The sequence below is a fragment of the Epinephelus moara genome, chromosome 6, assembly GCF_006386435.1.
Source record: "Epinephelus moara isolate mb chromosome 6, YSFRI_EMoa_1.0, whole genome shotgun sequence".
Taxonomy (NCBI): Eukaryota; Metazoa; Chordata; class Actinopteri; order Perciformes; family Serranidae; genus Epinephelus; species Epinephelus moara.
The window spans coordinates 22,413,671-22,436,123 of NC_065511.1; the positions used below are offsets into that span (position 1 = coordinate 22,413,671).

At 39.7% G+C, this 22,453-nt stretch overlaps 1 protein-coding gene across 1 annotated transcript in view; it reads right to left on the reverse strand.

Annotated features, from left to right (window-relative positions):
* The window catches only part of LOC126392011 (dynein axonemal heavy chain 11), a 50,387-nt gene extending 41,494 nt beyond the window's left edge, over positions 1-8,893 (reverse strand). Inside the window, exons 1-24 of the mRNA XM_050047099.1 lie at positions 8,577-8,893; positions 8,230-8,373; positions 7,921-8,114; positions 7,631-7,820; positions 7,439-7,538; positions 7,071-7,282; positions 6,642-6,863; positions 6,379-6,546; positions 6,132-6,248; positions 5,903-6,040; positions 5,692-5,807; positions 5,331-5,526; positions 4,779-4,883; positions 4,233-4,628; positions 3,114-3,446; positions 2,725-2,979; positions 2,470-2,639; positions 2,164-2,386; positions 1,912-2,028; positions 1,708-1,794; positions 1,436-1,594; positions 1,126-1,209; positions 839-997; positions 612-734 (exon numbers count right to left, since the gene is read on the reverse strand). Of these exons, the coding sequence (XP_049903056.1) occupies positions 612-734; positions 839-997; positions 1,126-1,209; positions 1,436-1,594; positions 1,708-1,794; positions 1,912-2,028; positions 2,164-2,386; positions 2,470-2,639; positions 2,725-2,979; positions 3,114-3,446; positions 4,233-4,628; positions 4,779-4,883; positions 5,331-5,526; positions 5,692-5,807; positions 5,903-6,040; positions 6,132-6,248; positions 6,379-6,546; positions 6,642-6,863; positions 7,071-7,282; positions 7,439-7,538; positions 7,631-7,820; positions 7,921-8,114; positions 8,230-8,373; positions 8,577-8,795 (4,227 nt within the window). The 5' untranslated portion in view covers positions 8,796-8,893. The remainder of the gene's footprint in view (positions 1-611; positions 735-838; positions 998-1,125; positions 1,210-1,435; positions 1,595-1,707; positions 1,795-1,911; positions 2,029-2,163; positions 2,387-2,469; positions 2,640-2,724; positions 2,980-3,113; positions 3,447-4,232; positions 4,629-4,778; positions 4,884-5,330; positions 5,527-5,691; positions 5,808-5,902; positions 6,041-6,131; positions 6,249-6,378; positions 6,547-6,641; positions 6,864-7,070; positions 7,283-7,438; positions 7,539-7,630; positions 7,821-7,920; positions 8,115-8,229; positions 8,374-8,576) is intronic.
* Between the last annotated feature and the right edge of the window lie 13,560 nt (positions 8,894-22,453).

Sequence of the window (22,453 nt, forward strand, 5' to 3'; positions counted from 1 at the left end):
GATTTAAAGTATGACCGTAACTGTTATTTCTCTGTTTCCTTTGTTGCCATTAATTGCATGTTTGGTGAAACATGATGTACTGTTGCTGCCTCCGACGAACAAGCTAGTGCCGCTGCTCAGTGGACAGCTGAGAGGCAGAGAGAGACCGTGGGGATAAACAATGTGCAGATCAGCACATTATCACATCTAACTTAGAAAATTAAGGGTTTATTTCGATCAAAATAGAGTTGGTGATTGTTGGAACAGTGCACTAACTAGATGACTAACAAGACTAAGACAGTTTGGATGAGTTTTATTCCTTTCAAGCTCAAATTAAATGTGTTTTATAAATAACTAACAAGGCATTTAAGCTAAAGTTAGTCTTACTTTGTTGAATTTTCCTGTTTAATAAGGAAAACAGGTGTAGGAATGAGCAATAAGTGAGTTCCCTAACTAGTGAGCGTGTCACACTTTACGGCCCCACTGACGTGTTGTCAACATATCAGCTAAACACAATCACCATTTTCTTTTGTACTAGACAAATTACTACTGCAAACAGTTCAGTGTCCTGTCTGTTCATTCCATCTCTATAGTTTGACCACAATCTATTTATCTACTGATTGAAAAAGGACCTTCTCTATGGCCATTTCTTTGACTGCCTTATCCACTATGTTGCGAACTTCGTCTTCCAACAAATGGAGCTGCAGAGCCAAGAGGTCTTCCACCGTGGTCCTGTCAGTCACAGTGAAGTCCATCTATTTGAAAAGAATTATTGTCATAATGCAAGGTCTCAGATTTCTATAATGCAAGCAAAACACATCACTGTATATTATGACCTCTGCTGTGTGTATTTATGCACCTGTGTTGTTCTAATTAGCTGCGCCCAGTGGCGCTCTCGTATTGCCAGGTTCTGTAGCTGACTCACGGCCCGCAGTGACGTCAACAGGTTCTTTACATAAAGGTCTAACCCGGAATACACATCCCACACGCGAGCCTCTTTGTCAAGCCTCCATATGTCCTACACAAACAGAAGGTAGGTAAACATAATTAGTTATTAGAGGCATCTGTTACAAATAGCAATGGTGCATGACAGCAAGACAGCAGGAGAGATGCGCTGGTGTGATGTAGCACTGTTGGTGACCTCACCTTGGCAAACCTCCTCAATTCTGCATCCATCTGGTCCACGTTTATCTGCCTCCATTTGGTCATTGTCCAGTTTTCCACACTGCTCTGTATAGATAAAGACACGTGCAGAGGGGTCAATGGGCTCGGGGTACTTAATGGGAACATTCAGAGGCTACAGGGTATACAAAGAATCAATGACAGCCTGCGATGACGACGACAGGCTGGTCAAGTTATTGAGTTATTAAGGTTTTGTAGTGGGGTGATGAGGCCTTCAGCTGTAATCTCCTTTACTACAAAATACTAAGTATACAGTATTCATTAAGCCACTTACCTGCACAAATACAACAATGTCCCACAGTTGTTTGAGGACCGTGATCTCCCGTCTGCAGAGCTTGATGTCTCTGTAGTCAGGGATGGTAACATCAAACAGATTTGTGGACTCTTGGAGCTCTGCCACCTCTTTCTCCATGTCTCGGACAACTTTATCAGACTAGAATACAACACAAAGTAACTGTTATCCACAGTGTGCAGTATAATAACAATAATAATATCAAACTTTACAATTTTATGTCAGTTCCACAGTAAAGTAATGGTTGAACCTACTTTCTCTAGACTGACGTAGGGATGGACTGCATTGTAGCTGAAGGGAGCTGTTGCTCTGAACATCTCCCTGAATCTGCTTTGTTTCACCTGAAAAATAAGAAGTATCAATTTAATGTTCTTCACACTAAGGTAAAACATAAAATAGCTTCAACACTGTGCATATACAGTATCTCTGAAAAATAAAAGCTAAAAGTGACTTGTAACCTCAAATGCCATGCATCTTCTCCGTATAACCATCACTTCTGCATTCTGCATGGGTGCCACCTCATGCCTCACTTTTAGGGCCAACTTTTTTGCCCCACTCCATTTCTCAGGAAGTTCCTATAGAGAGAATTGATTTGATTTGTATAAGGTTAAATGCCAAAAAATGACAAGATGAATTTTTGAATAAATAATCATTTGTTATCATATCATTTTAGTTAGTAGATAGAAGCATTAACCCATTCCTTTCCTTACCTCCAGCTGAGAATAGACCTGGTCTGGTATAGTCACTCCATATTGTTCCAGCAGAATTACTGTGTCTCTAAAAGGCTCAAACATCTCGTCTGTGGCTGCTTGTCTGTCTCTGACAGCCAACAGGTGACTCATCACTTCCACCAAGCCATGGTGGTTTCCTTTAGCCACAGGCTGGCCAAGCCCCTCAACAGTGGTTCGAACAAACTTCTGCAGTTCATCAAGACTGAGTAGGAAAGCATGAACAGTGAGAACAACTGATGTTACAGTTTGTTCTGCATCCAAAGTCTGTGCAGAAATTAATTTTACCTGTTAGTGACATATGTCAAGAGATGTTCTTTAAAAAGCCAGCTCCACTTCTTTATAGTGTTTAGGAGGGTCACTTTAAAGAACTTGATGTCCACTCGAAACCATCCATTGAACACTCTGAAGTCCTCAAGCTTTGAAACTTCAGCATACAGAGTTTCATAATGATCTATCTGTAAAATTAAGACCCCAACACAGATTATAATTAAGACTCGTATCAGAAATGTGTGGCAAATATGATTCTAAAAAGCTTTTTACCTGTTCTTTGAAGTTATCGATTGTAGGCGGGCTCTCACAGAGCGCATCTGCTCCGTAAGCCTCCATCTCTTCAGCTGTAAGTAGACGACCGTACAGGAGAAACTGTCTGAGAAACTCATTCCTGTCATCTTGCCAGAGATGGGTGTAGCAGTCGAACTTTGTCTGGTAATTTATCGCCTTCTTGAGGACGTTCTCCACTCGCTCCATTATTTCTTGTCTCAGGTCCAACAAATCCAGCATGTCATCCATTACATCCTGTAAGAGTTATATTGCATGACATTTAACATGAGTGAAAACTACTATTTGTAGAAGGATTCACTATAATGAGTTTCGATAAAGAAGCAGAGTAGACTTTTTTTTTTTTTTAACATAAATCTACATTAGAGTACCTGGTAGCTTTCCATGCCAAGATGAGCAGCCACTCTGCTGATATTCACTGAAGTCTTGAATATGTCTCCGACCAGTCCTTCTATCAGCTCATAGAGGCCATCCCCTGCATCTTGCTCCAACGAGGGGTGGAAAACCATTCCTGAACTACCCAGCATCAACTGAGCCTCAAACAGAGGTGTCTGGTTTGGCCATGACTCCATGCTGTCAGCAAAGAACTGAAGAGAGTGGCTGATGTGGTTGAAGAGCCCCTCCACCACCATCTCATCCACATACTCAAGGTAGGACTGCCATGCTTCTGACGCTGGGTCAGCGTGGAAAAGAACCATATTCTCCTGATGAAATTTAAGTATATGACAAGCACAAAAACTTTCAGTGTTTTGGTTCTATAGTTGTATAACTTTTGATTTCAAGAGATAGTGGTGGTTGACACATTCAAAGAAACCACAAGGAACTTTTGTTTGGATTTTGGCAGCCCCTGTGGACAAAAGCGGTAGTGTTTCCATGACCATTACCTCCTCCTGTAATAAAGATCTTGATCTGGTAGCATTTGACTCGCTGATGGTCTTGTTTGCTTATGTAGGTCACATAGAGGCATCAGTAGTAAACTGTGACAGTTTCATAACCAGTTAAAAACTCCTTGTAGCTTACATTTGAGGGGTTTTATCTTTTTCAGAATAACTAATGTATATTTAGTTACATGGCTTCCCAGGACTTGGGACATGTTAAAACATAAAGTGCAATTTTTAGTCAAATTTAACTGATTAGAGAACTAGAGAGTCACAAACAGCATAAAAAAACTCTGGACTGTTAATGGTAGAGAACAGACAAAGGTTAGGTTTTGATTTATCATATCTGTATTAACTTATAATAAGAAAACTGAAACCAAAGCCAGACATAAATGCACATTACTAAATAATCAATGTAATGCAATGTACTGCCTGTGAACATAACTGTCCTATTAAATGTGATGTAATCTGATGAAGATAAATATCTCTACAACATGCTGAAAGGTTTTGTAACCCGATCTATAAATTCATATTTTATGGGGTTTACGACAAAAGTATTCATATAAAATCTATATTGTACAAAAGTGAATATTATCATACATCCATACACACCTGTACCAACTTGTGGACAGTGTCTCCATCCTTCTTCATGGCACTGTACTTCCTATTGACACGGTCTACCCTGTCTTCCAGCTGTATGAGCGAGCCTTTCTTGTTGTCCTTTCTGCAAAACATGGCCTGTTTGCTCCATCCCTTCATCATTGACTGGATGGCTTCGCAGTTTTCCTTGGCTCTACTGACTCGACATATAAGGTCGTGGACCAGGTCTTTGGTGGTGCTGATGAAGCTCCAGCAGCCTGGATCCTGCCATGTCAGGTCAGACTCTGCCCTTGTCAGCTGCACGTCTATGGACTCCATCTCTGCTCTGATGAGAGGAAGTTCCACCTCTAGCACTGTCTGCTTTAGCTTGTTGTACCACTGTACTAACAGCTGCAGACTGCTAACATACTGGAAAATATAAGTGTAGAGAAAAAATATATTCTGAGATGCGGATTGCAGACAATGAACACTAAGGATAATAAGAAATACGGATTGTGTATCTGAAACAAGTGTGCATGAGTGTAAGTGAGTGTGCAAAGTAACATGTCTGTTTCTTACCTTTGTGAACATGTCACGCTTCTCAAAAACTGTCATTGCAGCTGCAGGGATGTTGATCTGATTGAGAGTCTGAATATACTTCACATCTTTCAAGATTTCAGTCAGCTAAGAAGTGGAAGAAAATTAACTCATATACAAAGTCACAGTGGGGTGGTGGTAAAATGTTTTGTCTCAAGTAACAGAAACCCTTGGAGAATATAATAACTCAAATTAATAACTGTAGAAAACAACTATTCCCTCTGTCAAGGTGGCAACGTTTTTACCAAGTTGGAGTCAGCAGTATGTTAAAAAACATTTTTTTAATTAAAGGAGATACAGCTTAAACTAAGTAATAATTCACAACAATTAATTGGTAACCTGCATCTGAGTTTTGCAACATTAGCATTTGCAACACTGGCCATGCTTTGTAAACGAAAGACTACTAACAGAGATCCCAATTTTCGGGGATTTCATTACTACATCAGTCTAACAGTACGTTGGATAATTATTTAGCATTGGAGGATGTTCGCATAGTAAGTGCTTTCTAGTTTGCAGGGATATTACATCAATTACCTTTGGATTGAAGTTGAGTGAGATCAGGTTAGATGAAGTACTTCTGGAGACAAGGGGCTGGTTCAGGTTGATCAGGCAAGCCTGTTCCAAACCATTACACCAGTCTGAGTAAATGTTCTCCTCATATTGGTCCAGGAGACTCAACATCTCCATGTACTCGTGGTACTCCTTCGCCATCTCTTTACTTCCTGCAGGCCTGGAAATATTGCATAATTGCAGGAATATTGTCATTTTAAAGCCTGGCATCAATAACAATCTCTTGTCTGTTCTATGTACTGTATCTCTGATTTTTTTTCTAACAAGCTGCTGTTTGTAACTATTTCAATAAATCACAGGAAACAGTGAGACTTTTTTTACTGACATGTCAAGCAGTGATCTGATTTTTTCCCATGGTGTTTGGATGCGTTTTCTGAGCATTTTTGCCCACTTCAAAGCTCCAGATGTGCGAGCCATGTTCTTAGTCAGACCACTCTCCGTCTGTAAACAAAGAAAGAGTGGAACAAAGCAGTTGCAAGGAAAATACCCATTGTTTCTTCATACATATTGCTAATATTCCATTTTATTTTCGGTACCTGTTTGAGCTGGGATTTAAACAGACATTTACATCTCTCCAGCTCTTCTCTGAAATGTTGCTGCAGTAGAAGGAAGTTGGGACTGAATATCTCTCTGATTTGTCTTCTCTCCAGGAAGGGTCCGACAATAGTTAGCAGCTAAAGGACAAAAAATAAAAAAGCTCTGTCATTCACTACTCACTTTATCTGTGCTGTCATCATAATCATTCTGTAATCCAGTCTGGCTTACTTTAAATGCTGACTCCAGTCCTGAACAATCCTTAAAGGCCGAGCATAGAAGGCAGGCGAGTCGGCATTCAAGGTCCACAATCCTCACTTTCAAATCCTTAAACTCGTTTTCAAAATCCTTATGAGAAAGTTAACAATTCAACAGTATTCAGTGATGGACACCAATGTAAAACTGTGCATTATTAATCTAGTACACATTAGCTGTCCCCGGAAATCTTCATTATAAATATCAATAGACTTAGTCTTACCTGAGAGTTGAAGTCAAGTGGGCTGTTTTCACTGTGCTTCAATGCTTGGCAGTGGTTACTGAACTCTCTGTAAATCTGAGCGGCACATTCAGTGTGCAGTTTGCCATTAAGTCCACCAAATTCCAGTTTTTCCATCCTCTGAAAGCCCAGCATAATTTCAAACAAGTCCTGCAAAAAAACCCATATTGTAATAGGAAACCAAATTACAAAAGAAAACAACCTCACTATGACACCTGAACCCCAAAACATAAATCTGCTCTTACCTCCAGCTGTAGCAAACGTTTAAAGAACTGGTTGAAACGTGCAAAAATCATGGCAGATGGGAAATCCCAGGGTGCATGTTTCACATGGTTGGCCAACCTCTCCCTCTGGGTCTGGTAACTGTCTCTGAAACATCTGAAGACTTTCAACACCCTCTTTACCATTTGTTGACTTTCCTCTGGATCCTCTCTGAGTAGCAGATCTGCAGAGAGGTACGAAGAGGCCTAAAAGATGGAAAAATTTGAATCTGTGAATTTTTTTCATGCAGACAGCCAATAACTAAAGTCAGAGTAATGCTGATTGACTAGCATCGCTAAAGCGTAATTGACAAAATTGCACACACTGTGTCTAACTACATTCACAACAGTTTTACAGGCATGCATCACTCGGTGTAATCGATCACTACAGGTGTTTCAAATGAGGATTCCTACCTGCTCAATGAACAGATTGCAGAGCTCCTGCAGTAACACCACAATGCGTGCTGGTCTTTGATAAGATTGGCAGTTGGTCCAGATAAGGAAGAGTGTGTGGAACAGTGCAGGGATGAATGTTTCCATGTGAGGAAATCCTTCCTTTTCCAGTTGAGTCAGTTGTGTGCGTAGTGGCTGTAGATGGAGGTCAATGTCCTGGGCTTCTTGAAGCGCTTTTGATTAAGGGGGAAAAAAGCAGGGTTTTAAATTAAAACACGATAATCTGAGATCATACATTTTAGTAATCCCATTATGCTGTGCATCAGAAATGTGACACGATGCAAACAACAGTACATCTTTGGCTTTGAAAAGGGGCCAGCTAATCTTACCATCAAATACATTTCCAATTAGAGTCTTGATTGTTGGATGATAGCTGCTATCCATCATCTCTAACATCTTTGTCATCTTCTGAACAATGGGACTCTGAAGCTACAACAGAAAAAGTATAAAACACATTAAACAGGGTGTGGAAAGTCAGGAAATTTAATTTTAGTGAAGATGAAGAGAAAAGGGGAGCATACCTGATGATAAATGTTCTGTATATTGCTCTTCCTGGAAGCCCAAAACATCAGCTCAGCACTGGGCCCTGGATTGCAGCCTGTCACAAGTAGGTCTGATGAATCCTCCTTTAAAATGTTTTGGATCAGATTGGTCCAGTTGATGACATGGGTCTCTAGAGCATGGGCCAGCGCCCTGTCATAGTTATTATACCTGAGTGTGAAAATACATGTTGAGAGTGTTAGTTAATGCTAATGGTATAAAAAAAGATCCCAGGCTTGAAAACAAAAGCTAAATGTGCATGCATTCTTACATCTTCAAAGTGCTGTACGAATCTTCCATCCAATCGGTCACAGTTGGGATAGGAAGGACACATTTCCCTAAAACCTGTCCGCGGACAACTGATGTCTTACTCCACATATTGTCAACATGTCGAATGATGTCTTCAGACATCAGATTTGGCCACAAGTGGTGGTTTTTGTTGTTTGACAGCAGCGGAACACATACCTTGTGATGAGACATAGAGTGAATTCATCCAGCACTCATAAGGGCAAGATAGATATATGCATAACAAAAATGACTGACAGCACAAACAACAAATTGCTTGGGTATATAAAATCACCTGCTCAACTGTGCTTGACAGCTGCAGTAGTGGTGATGGAGACAGGAGGCCAAAAAGGAGAAGTTCCCTGTAGTTTTCAGAGCTGACAGGAGCAGCTCTCTTCTTGAGCATATAGATGTGCTTATTTTGAGCAACTTGTGGGGCCTGCATTTGACATAATATGACAAGATTTTACTACAAACAGATGACACTCCCAAGCAATAAAATCAAATTTCTTAAGCTAGCTCCATCAATGTCAACTGTGCTAAGCTAGCTTACAAGTGTGCACAGGTTAACGTTAAGATAGGTTTCTACCAATGTACTTAACTACTACTTTAATGTAATTGGAGATTCTGTAACAGTCATACCTCATTAGAGACAACCACACCAGCTTTTTTTGATGAGGAGAAAAATATAACAGACTCCTTTTCAAAGAAGTTTCTCAAACACCTCTGAAACTCTTCGTTGACAGCACCCCTGTCCCATGTTTGGCGGTGCAGTCGCAGTAGCGCACAAACTTTTTCCTCGACAAACTTTACTCTGACGTCCTCAAGAAACGAAGGCACACTTTCGTCGTCGTCGGACATGACTGCTCTATGACCACAACATGCCTCACATCCCTCAACAAAACGGAGAAGAAGCTTTTAACTTCGTGTCAGAATAGTTTAAAGTTAACGTTAGTACATTAAGCCTGTCTGAGACTGGCACAAGCTGTGCAGTCTGGGGGCGGTTCAGCATTCCGTTGCTTAGCAACAGACACTGTCCTCAATCACTGCAGGAAGCGCCAGTGTGTTTTCTTCCAGAAACATTTCTCCCAAATAAAACTCACTCAACATCGGTGTATTTATTAATTTTAGTTACCTAAAATACAGTAGATGACCACAATATTAAGCAAGTGGGTTATAACAGCTTTTGCATAGAGTAAAACTAACAAAACATTAAATTCCCAGTTGCAAAGAATGCTCTAATTTGTATCCCACTGTCCATGTGGAGTTTTATAATGTAATCCTTGGTGGCTTGCAGCTGTGCCTTTCCACTGTTTTTTTATGTTTACATATGTTGCACAGTGCACACTGTAGGCCAGGCATGTGCAAAGTCCAGCCCGGGGGCCATTTGTGGCCTGAACTGAAACCAATTTTGAACAGCCCTCAACTTGACTTTCAAAATACAGTGTATGCTTGTTTAATCAAGCAAGTTATCCATGCATTTTCTCTGCACCTCACAATAGCAATACGAACATACAGTTTATAGACATGCATAAAGTAGGAACTACACAGCTGGAACTAATGTGTTTTCACAATCTGATGGTGAACAAGCAAATGGAATGGTTACCCAATATCATGGCCATGGCAGAAAAGTGCAAAGTTGACCGTGAGGACCACTGCTTTTAGGAGCAGTGAAACGTTTTATACATTTTCACTGACAAATGAAACAGTTGCATTTGTCTCATTCATGTTTTTTTTTATTATTATTTTTAATAACCCATCTGATGCGGGAGGCTGTTGGCCCCAGTTATTGCCACACTATCTAATCTGGCCCCCATTCAAAAAAGTTTGGACACGCCTGCATGCCTGAAAGCACATTAAATCATTCTGCTTTGTGACTGACTGTTGAATAGTTAGATATAAGTAGGCTTGTCATTGGTATATCCTCTAAGACAGTGGTTCCCAACTGGTGGGTCGCAGTCCAAAAGTGGGTCGCAGGTCCATTCTGAATGGACTGCAAGTGACTCGCGAATAAAAAACACACTTTACTTTGAAGTGCAATGACTTTCCGGCACAAAGCTTTGTACTTTGAAGTCCCATTTCCTGCAGCAGAGTGAGTGAATAACAGACAGCTACTTAACAGAGACAGCGAACTGGCTTGACAACATGGCCAAACGTAGCTATGACACTGAATATAGGCTAATAAACTGTGTGGACCTTGTACTAATGACTAAGGAGAAATCTGGACCTCATGGCTGGACCAGTTGGGAAGCACTGGTCTAAGACAAGTTTGGTATGCAGGGCCAGCTCTAGACTCTTGGAGGCCCAAAACAGATTTGGTCACTGAACCAACCTTTGCATTGTAAATACCAGTTTAAGCACACATAACATACAAATAAGTCTTTCAGGACTAAAGTGGGACCTATTAGCAGCAACACTATTTTTAAATATACTACATTAAATACAGTATTTGTCCATGACCCCCTTACCTGATGAAAGATCTATCTCAGCTGAGTCTGTGCTCATACAGGCTGATGATCCAGCATCTCCTCTACTGACAGACTTAAGCATTTACCCAAGAGATGTGCATCCATATTGCTCAGTATGACCAGCAAACAACATTTTGAATTCAATTTTTAAACAATAATGTGTCAGTCCATTGCTTTCCATCTTGCATTGGTCCAGAGTTGTAACTAAACCTTGGCTGAAAGAGTAGACAGTCATTGTTTTATTTAAAAAAGTGTGTTATATGTGTATAACCAGTGGTGTGGTGGTTTATGAGGTGGATGTACTAATAGAAGATTACTTTTGATATGTAAAGGGTTACAGATTACTAGTTACCCTGTTAAAAATGTTATAAGTAATTAAGCTATTTTAATTACATCATCAAAGTAATATAACTTATTACATTTGATTACTTTATACTCCTGATACCCAAACTTTTGTTTGGTATGCATTTTTAATTTCTCCTTGGTATTTGGGATTAGTAGGACCAGATAAGTATAAAAATGAAACATTCTCAACGATAAAGTCACAATGTCCTTCAATGAGCTGATGATAGTTTGCTTATGTGTGGGGCCGGCTCAGTTCATATGTGATAAAGGGCTTTTTTTTTTTTGCTTGGGTACAGATATAATCATTATGATAAAGGATGTGCATTTTTACTTCAATTCCAAATACTAGCAGAGCTTGAAGTGGTACCTAGCATGGAAAAAGAGAGTTTAAACTACATGTCTACTCAAAGCTTTTACTCAATGGCATGTGTACATCATGACCTTCAGTACAGTCTATATGGATGTATAATAATTCAAACAATCCTGGTCTAAACAGGTACCAATCTGTGGCCCCTTTTATGACACATATACCCTCTTTGTGACAGGACTGAGCATGAAGGAGCTTATGTATTGGAGCACACACTGTAGTAAAATGTATGTGATGTATGTGTGTTTGGGACTAGTTTGACTGTTGTCTTAGCAGCGGAGCACTGTACCCAGCAACTGCCATTTACAAGGCACTTTACTGCACCTCATTTCAGAGCAGCCTAGGGGTCTGACTGCCTCAAATAAATAACAAAATGCTGCTTTGGAGTAGCTTCAAGATTTAAATAGCCGACTGGTGCTCTGATCTAGTGAATTCTTAAATTTAAGTAGAGGATGCTATGCAGGGCCAATGCATTGAGACGGTTTGTACAGCTTCTGGAAAATACACTCATTTTTTCTACTTTTTTCTTTTTTTTTTACCTTAAGAAACGGATCCTCAGGAAAAAGGAGACGAGAGTGAGACAAACTCCTCAGGTTTGCAGGTGGCACTACCGTTTTGGACCTCATCACTAACAATGACAAGACCACCTACTGAGAAGAGATTGCCTGCCTGTTGCTATGGTGCTAATAACAAGTTGGAGGCAATGCATTCAAGCAGTTAAGATGAAGATGGGTCCTGATGTAATCCACACACTCATTTTACTCTGGAAATCAGCACAGATGTTAACATGGTTGAGATCATGAGTCATTCAATTTGCTAAAGACCAGAAAACCCTTACAGCCTCAAATGGAGTGAGATCATTACAACTATCATCACAATATGGAAAGAGACAGAAAGGTCAACGTCTTTGCAATCCACTCCGTGAACACTTATAGTTATGTATGTATCTTTGTGTTCCTTTGTTGTAGTTAGGCATCCAATTCAATATAGAAAACAAATAAAGACACTTTCTGTCAGCTGATTCTGATCCAGGAGCTGTGGCATCACAAAAGTGTACAAGACAGGCTGCACCTTCCAAGCAACCAAAAACTATTTCTTAGGGAAACAGTGCTGTGCAAACCTGGCACTATACCTGCCACCTCGACCGTTTTCCTGCCAAGGCTTGTTTCACTGCTGAGCTGGCCTTCTTAACATCCCCATCTACTGCTTGTTGTGCAATCTGCCAAAGCAAAGAATGTGCTGCAACCTGACTGGACATATTTAAGTTCATTAATCACTTGCAGTCATTGTCATTGGCATTAAAATTAGCGTTCAGTCGCTATACATGATCTGTTTGCTCCGCTTAATCTGTTAATTAATAATACTGCAGTCTGGACACTTGCATTTGAAACTGTGTATGTATAATGATGTGTACTCGTATTGTACATGTTGCACTTTGTCTTTTGGCCTTCAAAATTGCACATAGGTACATTTGTAATAGGAAGCAGCTCATCAATGACTGGCAGTGTTAAGAGACTTTTGTTGATGATGCCGTATTGATTCCCAAACTGAATCACAAAACAGCACTCCATCATGACAGCCCAGTCAATCCAACAAGCAGCGGTGAGCAAGCAAAGTGTTATCTGAGTCTAAAATCTGTTATGTTTATTTCTTATCCTGAACCAAGTTATCTCTGTACACTGAAACCACAAAGACGAATTGTATAAATATCATGCATTAAAGGCTGAGTGATCTTCCCATGGGTTGTTTCTAATAATAAGAGGTGTAAGATAAGGGTTTTGTTAAATTGTCACTAGTTAGGTCTACTTTCATCAGCAGGGAAGCAATTATTTTCACTCCACAATGACAATATTACTGCATTTAAGAACAACACAACATGACAAGCATTTTAACCAATCTTACTAACTTGTTTTAGGAGTTATTGAGGACGATATAGTAGCCACTTAATTAATCCCAATGGGAAACTGCAGTATGGTGACAAAACAGTTATTGCCCGTGTGCACTTTTTTTAAGAAAGTACATCATCTACTTCAAATTCATGGTTCAGATTTCAGATTAAATTGGTAATAGTACTCTATTTTCACTATTTATTACCCTACTGCTGCTTATAATTATTATTTTATACATTTAAAATGACAATCATATCAAGTGCTTTGTTACCATTAAAAAGTATAGCAATAATATTGGTGAAACCAAAAGGATCTTGATGGAAATAAAATCTGTAGTTCACATTCAGAGTCATTTAGGGTTCAGATTTTTTCTTCTTTTTCATACCAGTTAAAAGATATGATGCACAGAATAATCCTCCAGTCGGTCCATTTACTGAATCACATTAAACCTGCAAAAGTCACTGCCATAATGATATTCAATAAGCTATTTTTTTTTCTGTAGATGTAGTAGTTTTGACAGCTCAGGTGATATCGAAGGCATAGATGTGATGAAATCTTGTAGCATACATAAGGTCAATTTAAGTTCTACATCATACTTGATACCAGCAGCCACCTGCTGTGTGTACATCTGACCCCAGGATGTCAGAAGGTCCATACCACAAGGTCGCCCTCTACAGGACTGGGCCGAATTGGGGCCAATCTCTAGATCCTCGATACTCAATTTAAGGCCTGTGGGCCAAATCTGGCCTGAGATAGGATGCCAAGTTGCCAGCCGATCGTTTTCTAATTCACAATGAAAATAAACTGACCGACTTTGAACGTACATAAGGTGCCAGAGTGCATTAAAAAGCATCACAATAGAAGTTGTTTATAAAAAAAAGTGCCTTGGGTGGATCCTTGGACCCCCCCCAACAGAGGCACACACTAGGCCCTGAATGTCCTCAAATCCTAGGAGCACCCCTGCTTGGCAAGAATGGGGCTGCTACAGACTGGATTTGCCTCTTGGCAAAGATAAGTGAGGACATCAAACGTCAAGAGGCTTCATTTATTATATATACACTGATAAATATTATTGACGTTCATTTACTGACTGGCCCCTGGCTTCCTATCATTTTGCAAAAGTGGCCCCAAAGCAAAACAAGTTGAGTATCCCTGCTCTAGATCACACATCTAGAAACACATCTGTGAAGTATATAAATTTTATTTATTTAGGCTGTAGCACACAATCACAGATAGTGTCAGAGGGCTTTTAGACACAACACTCTGTCCTCCTCAGACCCTAAGATAATGTCTCAGCAGGCAGGGAATGAAAATCATTATTTGCATCTCTGTGTTTTTACTGTTTCTTTCTTGATTAAGATAAAATAACATGAAGTTCTGTGAGGATGCTGAATTAATTGTATTTGGACTTAGAAATCATGTCTTATTTGAGCCTCTAAAGTTGACTTTGCGTCTCTGGCTGTGCGCACCGTCACCGTCCGTGGCGTCCTGTAGAGGGCACTGGCTTTTCTCTTTTGACAGATCTTCATATAGGTTCATGGGGCCTGAGATCAGCGAGGAAACAAGTCAGTCTGAGACAGTTTGTCAAGTTAAACCTGTAATAGCTGTAGCTCTAAGCCAGCCTTCATCCTGTTGTCTTTATTATTATTGTTATTATTATTATTATAGGCCTAATAGAGAACAAATGGGGAGCAGCTGATTGACACAAGTCCAGAAATCAATGTGTAAGCCATATTTTAAAAACACAGACACGCACGAAGGGCTGCGTGCGTCTATTGTTTGGTGACCTCCCGTCCGCGTAATAATTGATCACACTGACTAAAAAATAATACACTGCCAGTCACTCCGTCATAAGTCACTGCTCCACCTGTCTCCGCAAACACACACAGGATGTGTCGCTGTGTTCGTGCCGTGGCAAATAACAGCCTACATGTGGGAAATTTTGCCCTTATAGTGAATTAACGCCCCTGTAACGAAATGTTAAAAATCAGGACTGCTGTGCGCTCAAACCTGACAGTGAGATCTCTGTTGGCAGATCACACTAAATCCGACCAGATAGTGCTAAAGCTCTGGGGGTGTTATGTAAGCCCCAGGTTGGACAAATTTGTTAGCCCACACCCGAGGGTATCTGGTGATGGATATGTAGTCCTGGGGGACAGAGGAGGCCGCAGCACAACAGCCGGCCGCTTATCTTGAAAGGCTTGTTTTAAGTGCTCCTCTGCTGGGAAACAAAAGCTTTAAGGGCACCCATTACCCTGCAATTGTTGTACAATCCCCATTGTTGAGTTACTTCACACACATATTAGAGCATATGCCATGTATTAGGCTTAGGTTTAAGCCTACTGGTTTAAGTGGCTTATATGAATGAAGTAAAGTGGGAAAATTCTAAATAGCTGGTTAAATCAGGATGTGAGCATCAGACTCTAAAATGAGTTGAGTTAATTCAGTTCATCTATGCTAAAGTGTATTAAATGGCACATAAAGTAATCTTACATTTTTTGTGTCTATGACTGTGCTGGTGTCTGCCTGAGTGTCTATGGCTGGGTGGGGTGAGTGTGTTGTGCAGGAAGCTGGGTCCAGTCGGTTAGGTAGGACTCCCCTGAGGACGGCGAGGCCACTTGTGTCTGAGGGGCTGGTTTATCCCACTTAATCAGCATCCTGAGAGACTGGCACTGCCCCCATGGCCATAATGCCTGGGGTCACTGTGGGTTCCTCAAAATGAAGAGAAGCCCCGGCAGACAATGGTGCTGTCAATCAGCCTTAACCTGAGCTGGGCCCTTTATTCCTCATATAGTGTACTTGTGTAATCATTCACTCCATAAATGCAAATCATCTCATCAATGTTTTGACTAACACAGGGCAAGGATACATAGAGAGCGTTTTTGCATATCAAATACTCGGATTTCTCACAGTACAGTTTCCCTTCCTGCAGACTGCATAATGGACTATAAAGAGGGGCAAATCATGGATGTCCTCTGTGCAGTGTTAATCACACACACACACCTGCTGGGGTGGGAATATAGCCTTTCTTATATGACAAGCAAACACATCCAGATTCTCTGAATTGATTTTGAATATCATGTTAAGAAAAAAATGGCAAATCCTGCTTGTCCCTGTGGGGAAATAACTCTTCTTAGGCTGATCATCATAACCAGATGCTGCTGGAGATACATTTATCTAAAAAACTAACAAGATAATGAAGACACAGGAAAACGCTTCCTGCAATTTGCTGTGGCTCTTCCGCTTCGTTTAGACCATAATTTGTACTTGTTTGGATGACACATACAGTCAGTGGTTTGAGGTTTGTAGCGGTAATGTCCCAGGGGCTTCTGTCCCATTATAAATGACAGAGCTGAGTGAGCCTCCTTGGCTGTTTCTCAACACACTGGCTTCCTTGGGGCCTTGTGTCGCATTTGCAGAGCGCGTGTGCCCTTTTGATTTCCTAATCCCAGCACGAGCTGTGGAATGCTGGCTCTCCATGAGATATTCCACTCACAGGCCGTGATTTATGTTCTCGTGGCGCAAGGCTCAGCGGTGAGAAGATCACAGGTGTTGTGGAGCCTCAGTAAAAACTTTTAATATGCACACCTCGTGGTCTCTGGCAGGGCCCAGCACAAGGATTACTGCCATTCAGTTGGGGGGGATGGGTCAATAAATGTTTAAAATTCATCTGAGGCTTTACAGTCTGATAGCTATTATACAAACATCCATGTATGTTTTTCCAGCAGAGGTACAGTAACACACTGGATCATTAAACTATGAGCAGCGTCGTCTTGTTTATTTTAATAATGCCAGTTTGAATTAAGCAGATAGAAAGGAAACTGCTGGATTTTTATTTTAAAATGTTTGTCCAGTTTCATAAAGTTTACCAATCTTTTTTTTTTTGGAAGATATTGTGGCAGTTTTCATGTTTTTATTAAGTGACAGAGGGGAGAGAGGGAGAGGACATGCAGCAAAGGACCCTGGGCCGGAGCAGGACCCTCCCATAAAATCATGTTAGTAGCAGAGGACTTTAACTTTGGCAAAATTAAAGACATTTACACCATGAATTGATGTAGAAAGGGCACAAAATGGTGCAGAAAAATTCACCAGAATGCAGGAAATGTGTCTCCCCCATGTTGAAATGAAATCCTACACCCTTGGTAATGAAAATATAAAATACAAAAAAACAAATAACATGTTGATCCCATCAATAAATAGACCAGCAAAGCCATTGGCAGCAGCTACACTGGCTGTTAATTACTGCATTGTTGACTCTGTAGTTAATGCCCACTTTAAGGTGAAGAGGTTGACCTTTGCTCATGTCACAGTAAAAGTCTCAGCATAAAATCAAGAGTGCAAACAGCTGAGGCTCAAGTGTTTGTCCTCTCTGTAGCCACTGAGATCCTCTTGATATTCTAATTCAAGCTTTTAGGGTAGATCATCATTTTATCATGTAGAGTGAATTAAAATCAATGATTTGTTTTAAGCTACTTCTAAATGTTTCAGGAATAAAGAGAAAAAAGGGGTTATCACACAGCTGGCTTTGCTGTCAGACTAATGATTGTGTGAATGACTATATGACAATTTGCACTGCAGTAGTCCAGATATGCTACATTTCGTTCACATTTGTCTTTCAGACTTTTGGCGTGTGTTATGAAAATAAACATACAATCACTGCCAATCTCCATAGGCTCAGGCAGCTATCATTTGACTATCACTATAATCTATCTTTTTAAAAAAAAGGAAAAAAAAAGGTTATAACGCCGACAAGAAAAACAGATGTAGTTCATCATTAAATGTGATGACACTAATTATGCCGTATCTTCCCATTGAAAATTTTTTGCATTCAGAGATTTATTTGGGTTCTTCCTGCCAATGAGCAAGATTTTGTCATGACATGTCACAGACAACTTCATGTGCACTAACAACCTTCCTGCATGATTTAATAACAGTGATCTGTGTTAATCACCAACCCTCCCTTTTCCGCTTTTCATACTTTGCCACAGGGATTTCTGCACACTGCACCAACTTACCTGACTGCAACTGTCTTGTCTTCTAATGGCTGCATTAGATCCCCATCCCCCCCTTTTCTTTTGGCTTGTTATCTGGGCGCAGAGGTCAGGAGGGCCTTTTAGCCGTGTTGCAGAGTATGTGCTGGAAGTGGAGTGACCTTTTCAACTCTCTTTCTGAATCCCTGAAGCTGTTGTGGTCTAGGCTGTCTTTCATTCCTGTTGGTCTTCATACAGTATGTTGGGTAACACTTTGATTATGAATGAAGGGGCTGAGTATTCACGTGCGTCATCTAAATTTCTATTGGTGTTACAGACTGGAAGTATAATAGAATTATTGACTTTGAATTTGATCATGTTAAGGCTCTTTATTAGAATCAAACAGGCATCAGCGTTAATGCAATACTCTTAATTCAGTTAGCATTTATTTCTACAATTTAAGGCTAAATTTCACCTTTGAAAAAAATTTGTATAAACTGATCACATAAAATTCAAATCACATTTTAATTATGGTCGCTCTGAATATTATAAATATTAAAAAAGAAAATGCAAATACTGTTAATGAATGTAAATATTTCGTGGTAGTTATGTTACCGAAAATATTCTAGAAATTATTTTGCCATATCTTAACAGATGAATGCAAAGGTACAAGTGGAAAATATGTAAGTTAAGTGTTTTTTTTAGCCTGATATGTTTAGTTTATTTCATATGGACATCACAGTAGCATTAGAATTGTGCATCACAACAACCAGATGTGCTGTGGTCAGTATTTGTGAAACATCAATTTGCAACACCTGTCCACTGGACGCTTTTTAAAAGTTAAAATAGCAAACTGCTAAACTGTTACTGAAACTTTCCTTGTTATTTTGGCTTTTTAAAATGTCGCTTCTGTTACAGCCTCTAAATATCTGTGGCACTGTCAGAATTTCACCTCTGAATTTATGCTAAAAAATGTTCCTCCCCAAGGTTACATAGCAGATTCATTTAGTTCTTACTGTGCCACCCCTCCTCCTCCCTCTCCCTCCTTCCCGTCCTCCTCCTCCTCTTCTTTCTTTCCCATGTCCATTAGACCTTGCAGACTAATCGAGCAGCACCAATTGCTCCCGTGGTGAGATCATTAAGTAAATTATTTTAAGATCAAACGGTCAGCAGCCACAATGAAGTCCTGTGTAATGGTAAAAGCCTCAGAAGCTGCCACCCACCCCTCTCTCAAATTAAAGCCCAGTGGGGAGAGCTCTGCACCTCTCAGGTGGATGCCCCCACCATTAGACCTTTTAGCTGCAGGCTAAGGTAGGACCCACTAATTGGTCCTTTGAACAAAACTAACCCACTGACAGGATCTGACTTGTATGCAGCTTAAAGAGTGCAAAATTGTTCCTGTCCGAAGACAGCACTTTTAAACCACTGTAATAGTCCACCTACAGAGAGAGTTAACATGTACAAATATATGGCTGATTTTATTTAGAGGGATTTATAAATGGGGGATGACAATGACTTCCTTTTAACGTTTGGTTCTTTCATTTGACAGTAATTGCAATGAGAAGTGCTATTGTTAAAATTACACGTACTGATTGATTTCTGCTGAAGTTTACATTGATGATGTTTTGTAAGACACGCTCGATTCAGGTAGGAGTATTACTGCTTTACTAATATTTCTCCAGGTAAGCTTACCAGTTTAAAAAAATCTGAATTTTAACTGAAGTAAAATGTAAAAATGCACATTAAACAAGGGTCATGAAAAGACTGTTTTAAGAGGGAAAAAACACAAAATAAAGTATGCAAACAAAACAATATTGCATGTGCTGAGTGGCTGCCCATTCGCCAAGTTTTATATGGTCATGTAGAGTCAAGATTGTTACACTAGGGAGGTATTTAGCATCAGTGTACCCAAGGTTGTAGGTTCTATTCCAACCTTGGGGGGACTCACATACGAAACAGGCCGTTTGGGGGAGAACATTTGGCCATAAACACTTAATTTCCTGCATTTTTGTGGATTTTACGCTCTTATTTGTACTTTTGATTTTCTCAAAAGAAAAGTCCTCTGCTACTTCCATATTTTTAGTGTGTGTCTACACCTGTGAGTATTTAACCGAGAAATTATTTCGCATAGTTTCCACAGATTCAGTCTCCTATTTCAGAAAAAAATACAACACACTTGTTATATAAATATATTATATGTTATATAAATCAGTGTTTCTTCAGTTACATAGCTGTTTTTCTTCTATAGGACAAAAAAGCGAAACTGTGATCGGATTAAGACAAGTTAAACAGATCAGAAGCTTCAGAGATGTGTGTGTAAGTAAGTGCGTGTAGGTCTGAGTGTATAATACACTGACTCAGTAAAGAAGCCATTAGACAGCGATTACTCACAAAGTGCTGTCCCTGGATGGATAGGTTGACAGCTTCCCTTTTAATAGGTCAAAGTTTCTCTCGGTTAAACATAATGAAGAGCATATATGCTTATAGAAGGAGAATTCATATACATTAGACAAAGATTCATATGCCAGTGTTGGCCTTACCAAGTGACATTGTTTTCTGAGATTATTTCACATATGTGACTAAGAAGCTGTAGTCTTAAGGACATAATGCACAACAAAACATTAAAAAGGAAGCAGCGGCAACAAGGATGTGTTGTTTATTCCCCTCAGCTGCAGGAAGTGTTGAACTTACAGTAGCTTTATGGTGTGGAGACAGGAACCAATGCAGCAAAGTGACTGTGAGAGTGATTTATCCTCCTTTGGCATGAAGCGTCAGTGTCATCAATCACATGGTTTTAATTAGTGATGGCTCCCCTTTGTGGCTGAGAAATGTGCATGTAATTCAATTTGGGACTCACTGCTGCCTCAAGAACCCCACACACAGATTTGTCAATCCACTGTAAGTTCATACACAGTTGGAGCGGTTGATGTGGATGAAGCTGGCCACACTGAGCCATGAAGAATACGCCGCATCTGAAAAAACAAAGAAATAAAAACAGATATGATGGAGTTAAAGAGACACCATTATTCTGTGTTTAAATTAAGATTATTTTGTTTCTTTAATGTTTTAAGGAAATACGAGATTTTAGGTTTTGCAAACTTAATTGATTTTCATAAAGCTTATCTTTAAAGGTACAGTATGTAATTCAGAAGACAGATAGTTGAATGTTCAGGTCGTCAAATACCAGTGCAGTCTTATTACCTCTGACCCAAATCATTGGTATTTTATGATTTGGGAATGAGACACAGTAATCAAACTTTTCTCCAGAATTGCACATTGAACCTTTAAATGTTTAAATGGACTTGCTCCTCAATTTTTCTGTGACTATATCAAGAGATCACAGAGCTTTAGCAGGTCTACCACTGCATGAAATGACAATTGTTAGTTATGCTGAAGTAGCATTTGGTTTTTATGCACCACGTATCTGGAACACACTCCCAGAAAACTGCAGGTCTGCACCAACTCTCACGTATTTTAATTGAAGGTTGAAGACTTGTTTGCCGCTGTCTTTTATTAAATCAAATATTTATTCATCCTCTACACTGAACTGTTACTTGTTGATTTTAACTGCACTTTAACTTTTATTCCTGTATTTTATGCCTGTCTTAATGTATTTTTAAATGTCCTTTTATAATGTGCCTCTTTGCACCTTGTTTAGATGCTTTTGATGTTTTACATAAAGCACTTTGAATTGCTTTGTTGCTGAGATGTGCTATATTATATTAACTTGCCTTGCCTTGCCTTAGGTCTCATTCTTCAAATTATCTTGTGCTCAGACAACCTTTTCTGTTTTGCTGGAACTTGCTACCTGATCACTTGACTGTTTTAAGATAATAAGACATTTCTTGACATTTGATTGCCTTGCTATTATCAAGATATTCTCACACCTATTCTGTGGTTTGGCCGCCTCATCCCTGGCTAGCTAGTCTGTGCTGAAATCAAAAGAGAGTCTGTACAATCTGGGCTTGAAAATCTTGGACAAAAAGCATACAAGGCACCATCATTACTACATTTTAAGTAAATATAAGATTTTAGATTTTACAAACTGTTTTGATTTTCATCATGTAAAGCTTGTGTTTAAATGTTTATAAATGGACTTCTCAACCTTTCTGCAGCTACATCAAGAGTTTACAGACCTTTAGCAGATCCACCAAAGCAGCTTCAAGTGATTTTAAGGTGCCATTCAGCCAAATAGCTTTTGCTCACACAGCTCTTTCTATGAAAGGAACAAAGTGCTGGCAAATTGCACCACTTTTAAGAGAGCTACTAATTATTGGTTAACTCAGCGGTAAACCTGTACTCGAATCTAGTTTTTTGATGTATTGTTTGTATTGTTCACTATATCTTGCTGTATTCAGTTTTTTTTACCTCCCTGTCCTAATCTTAGTTTCATAAAAGCCCCTATAGGGATGGCGGATGTAAGCAAGCATCCAGTATAAACACTATCATACTTGCATCGGATAGCCTTTTTCTGTTTATG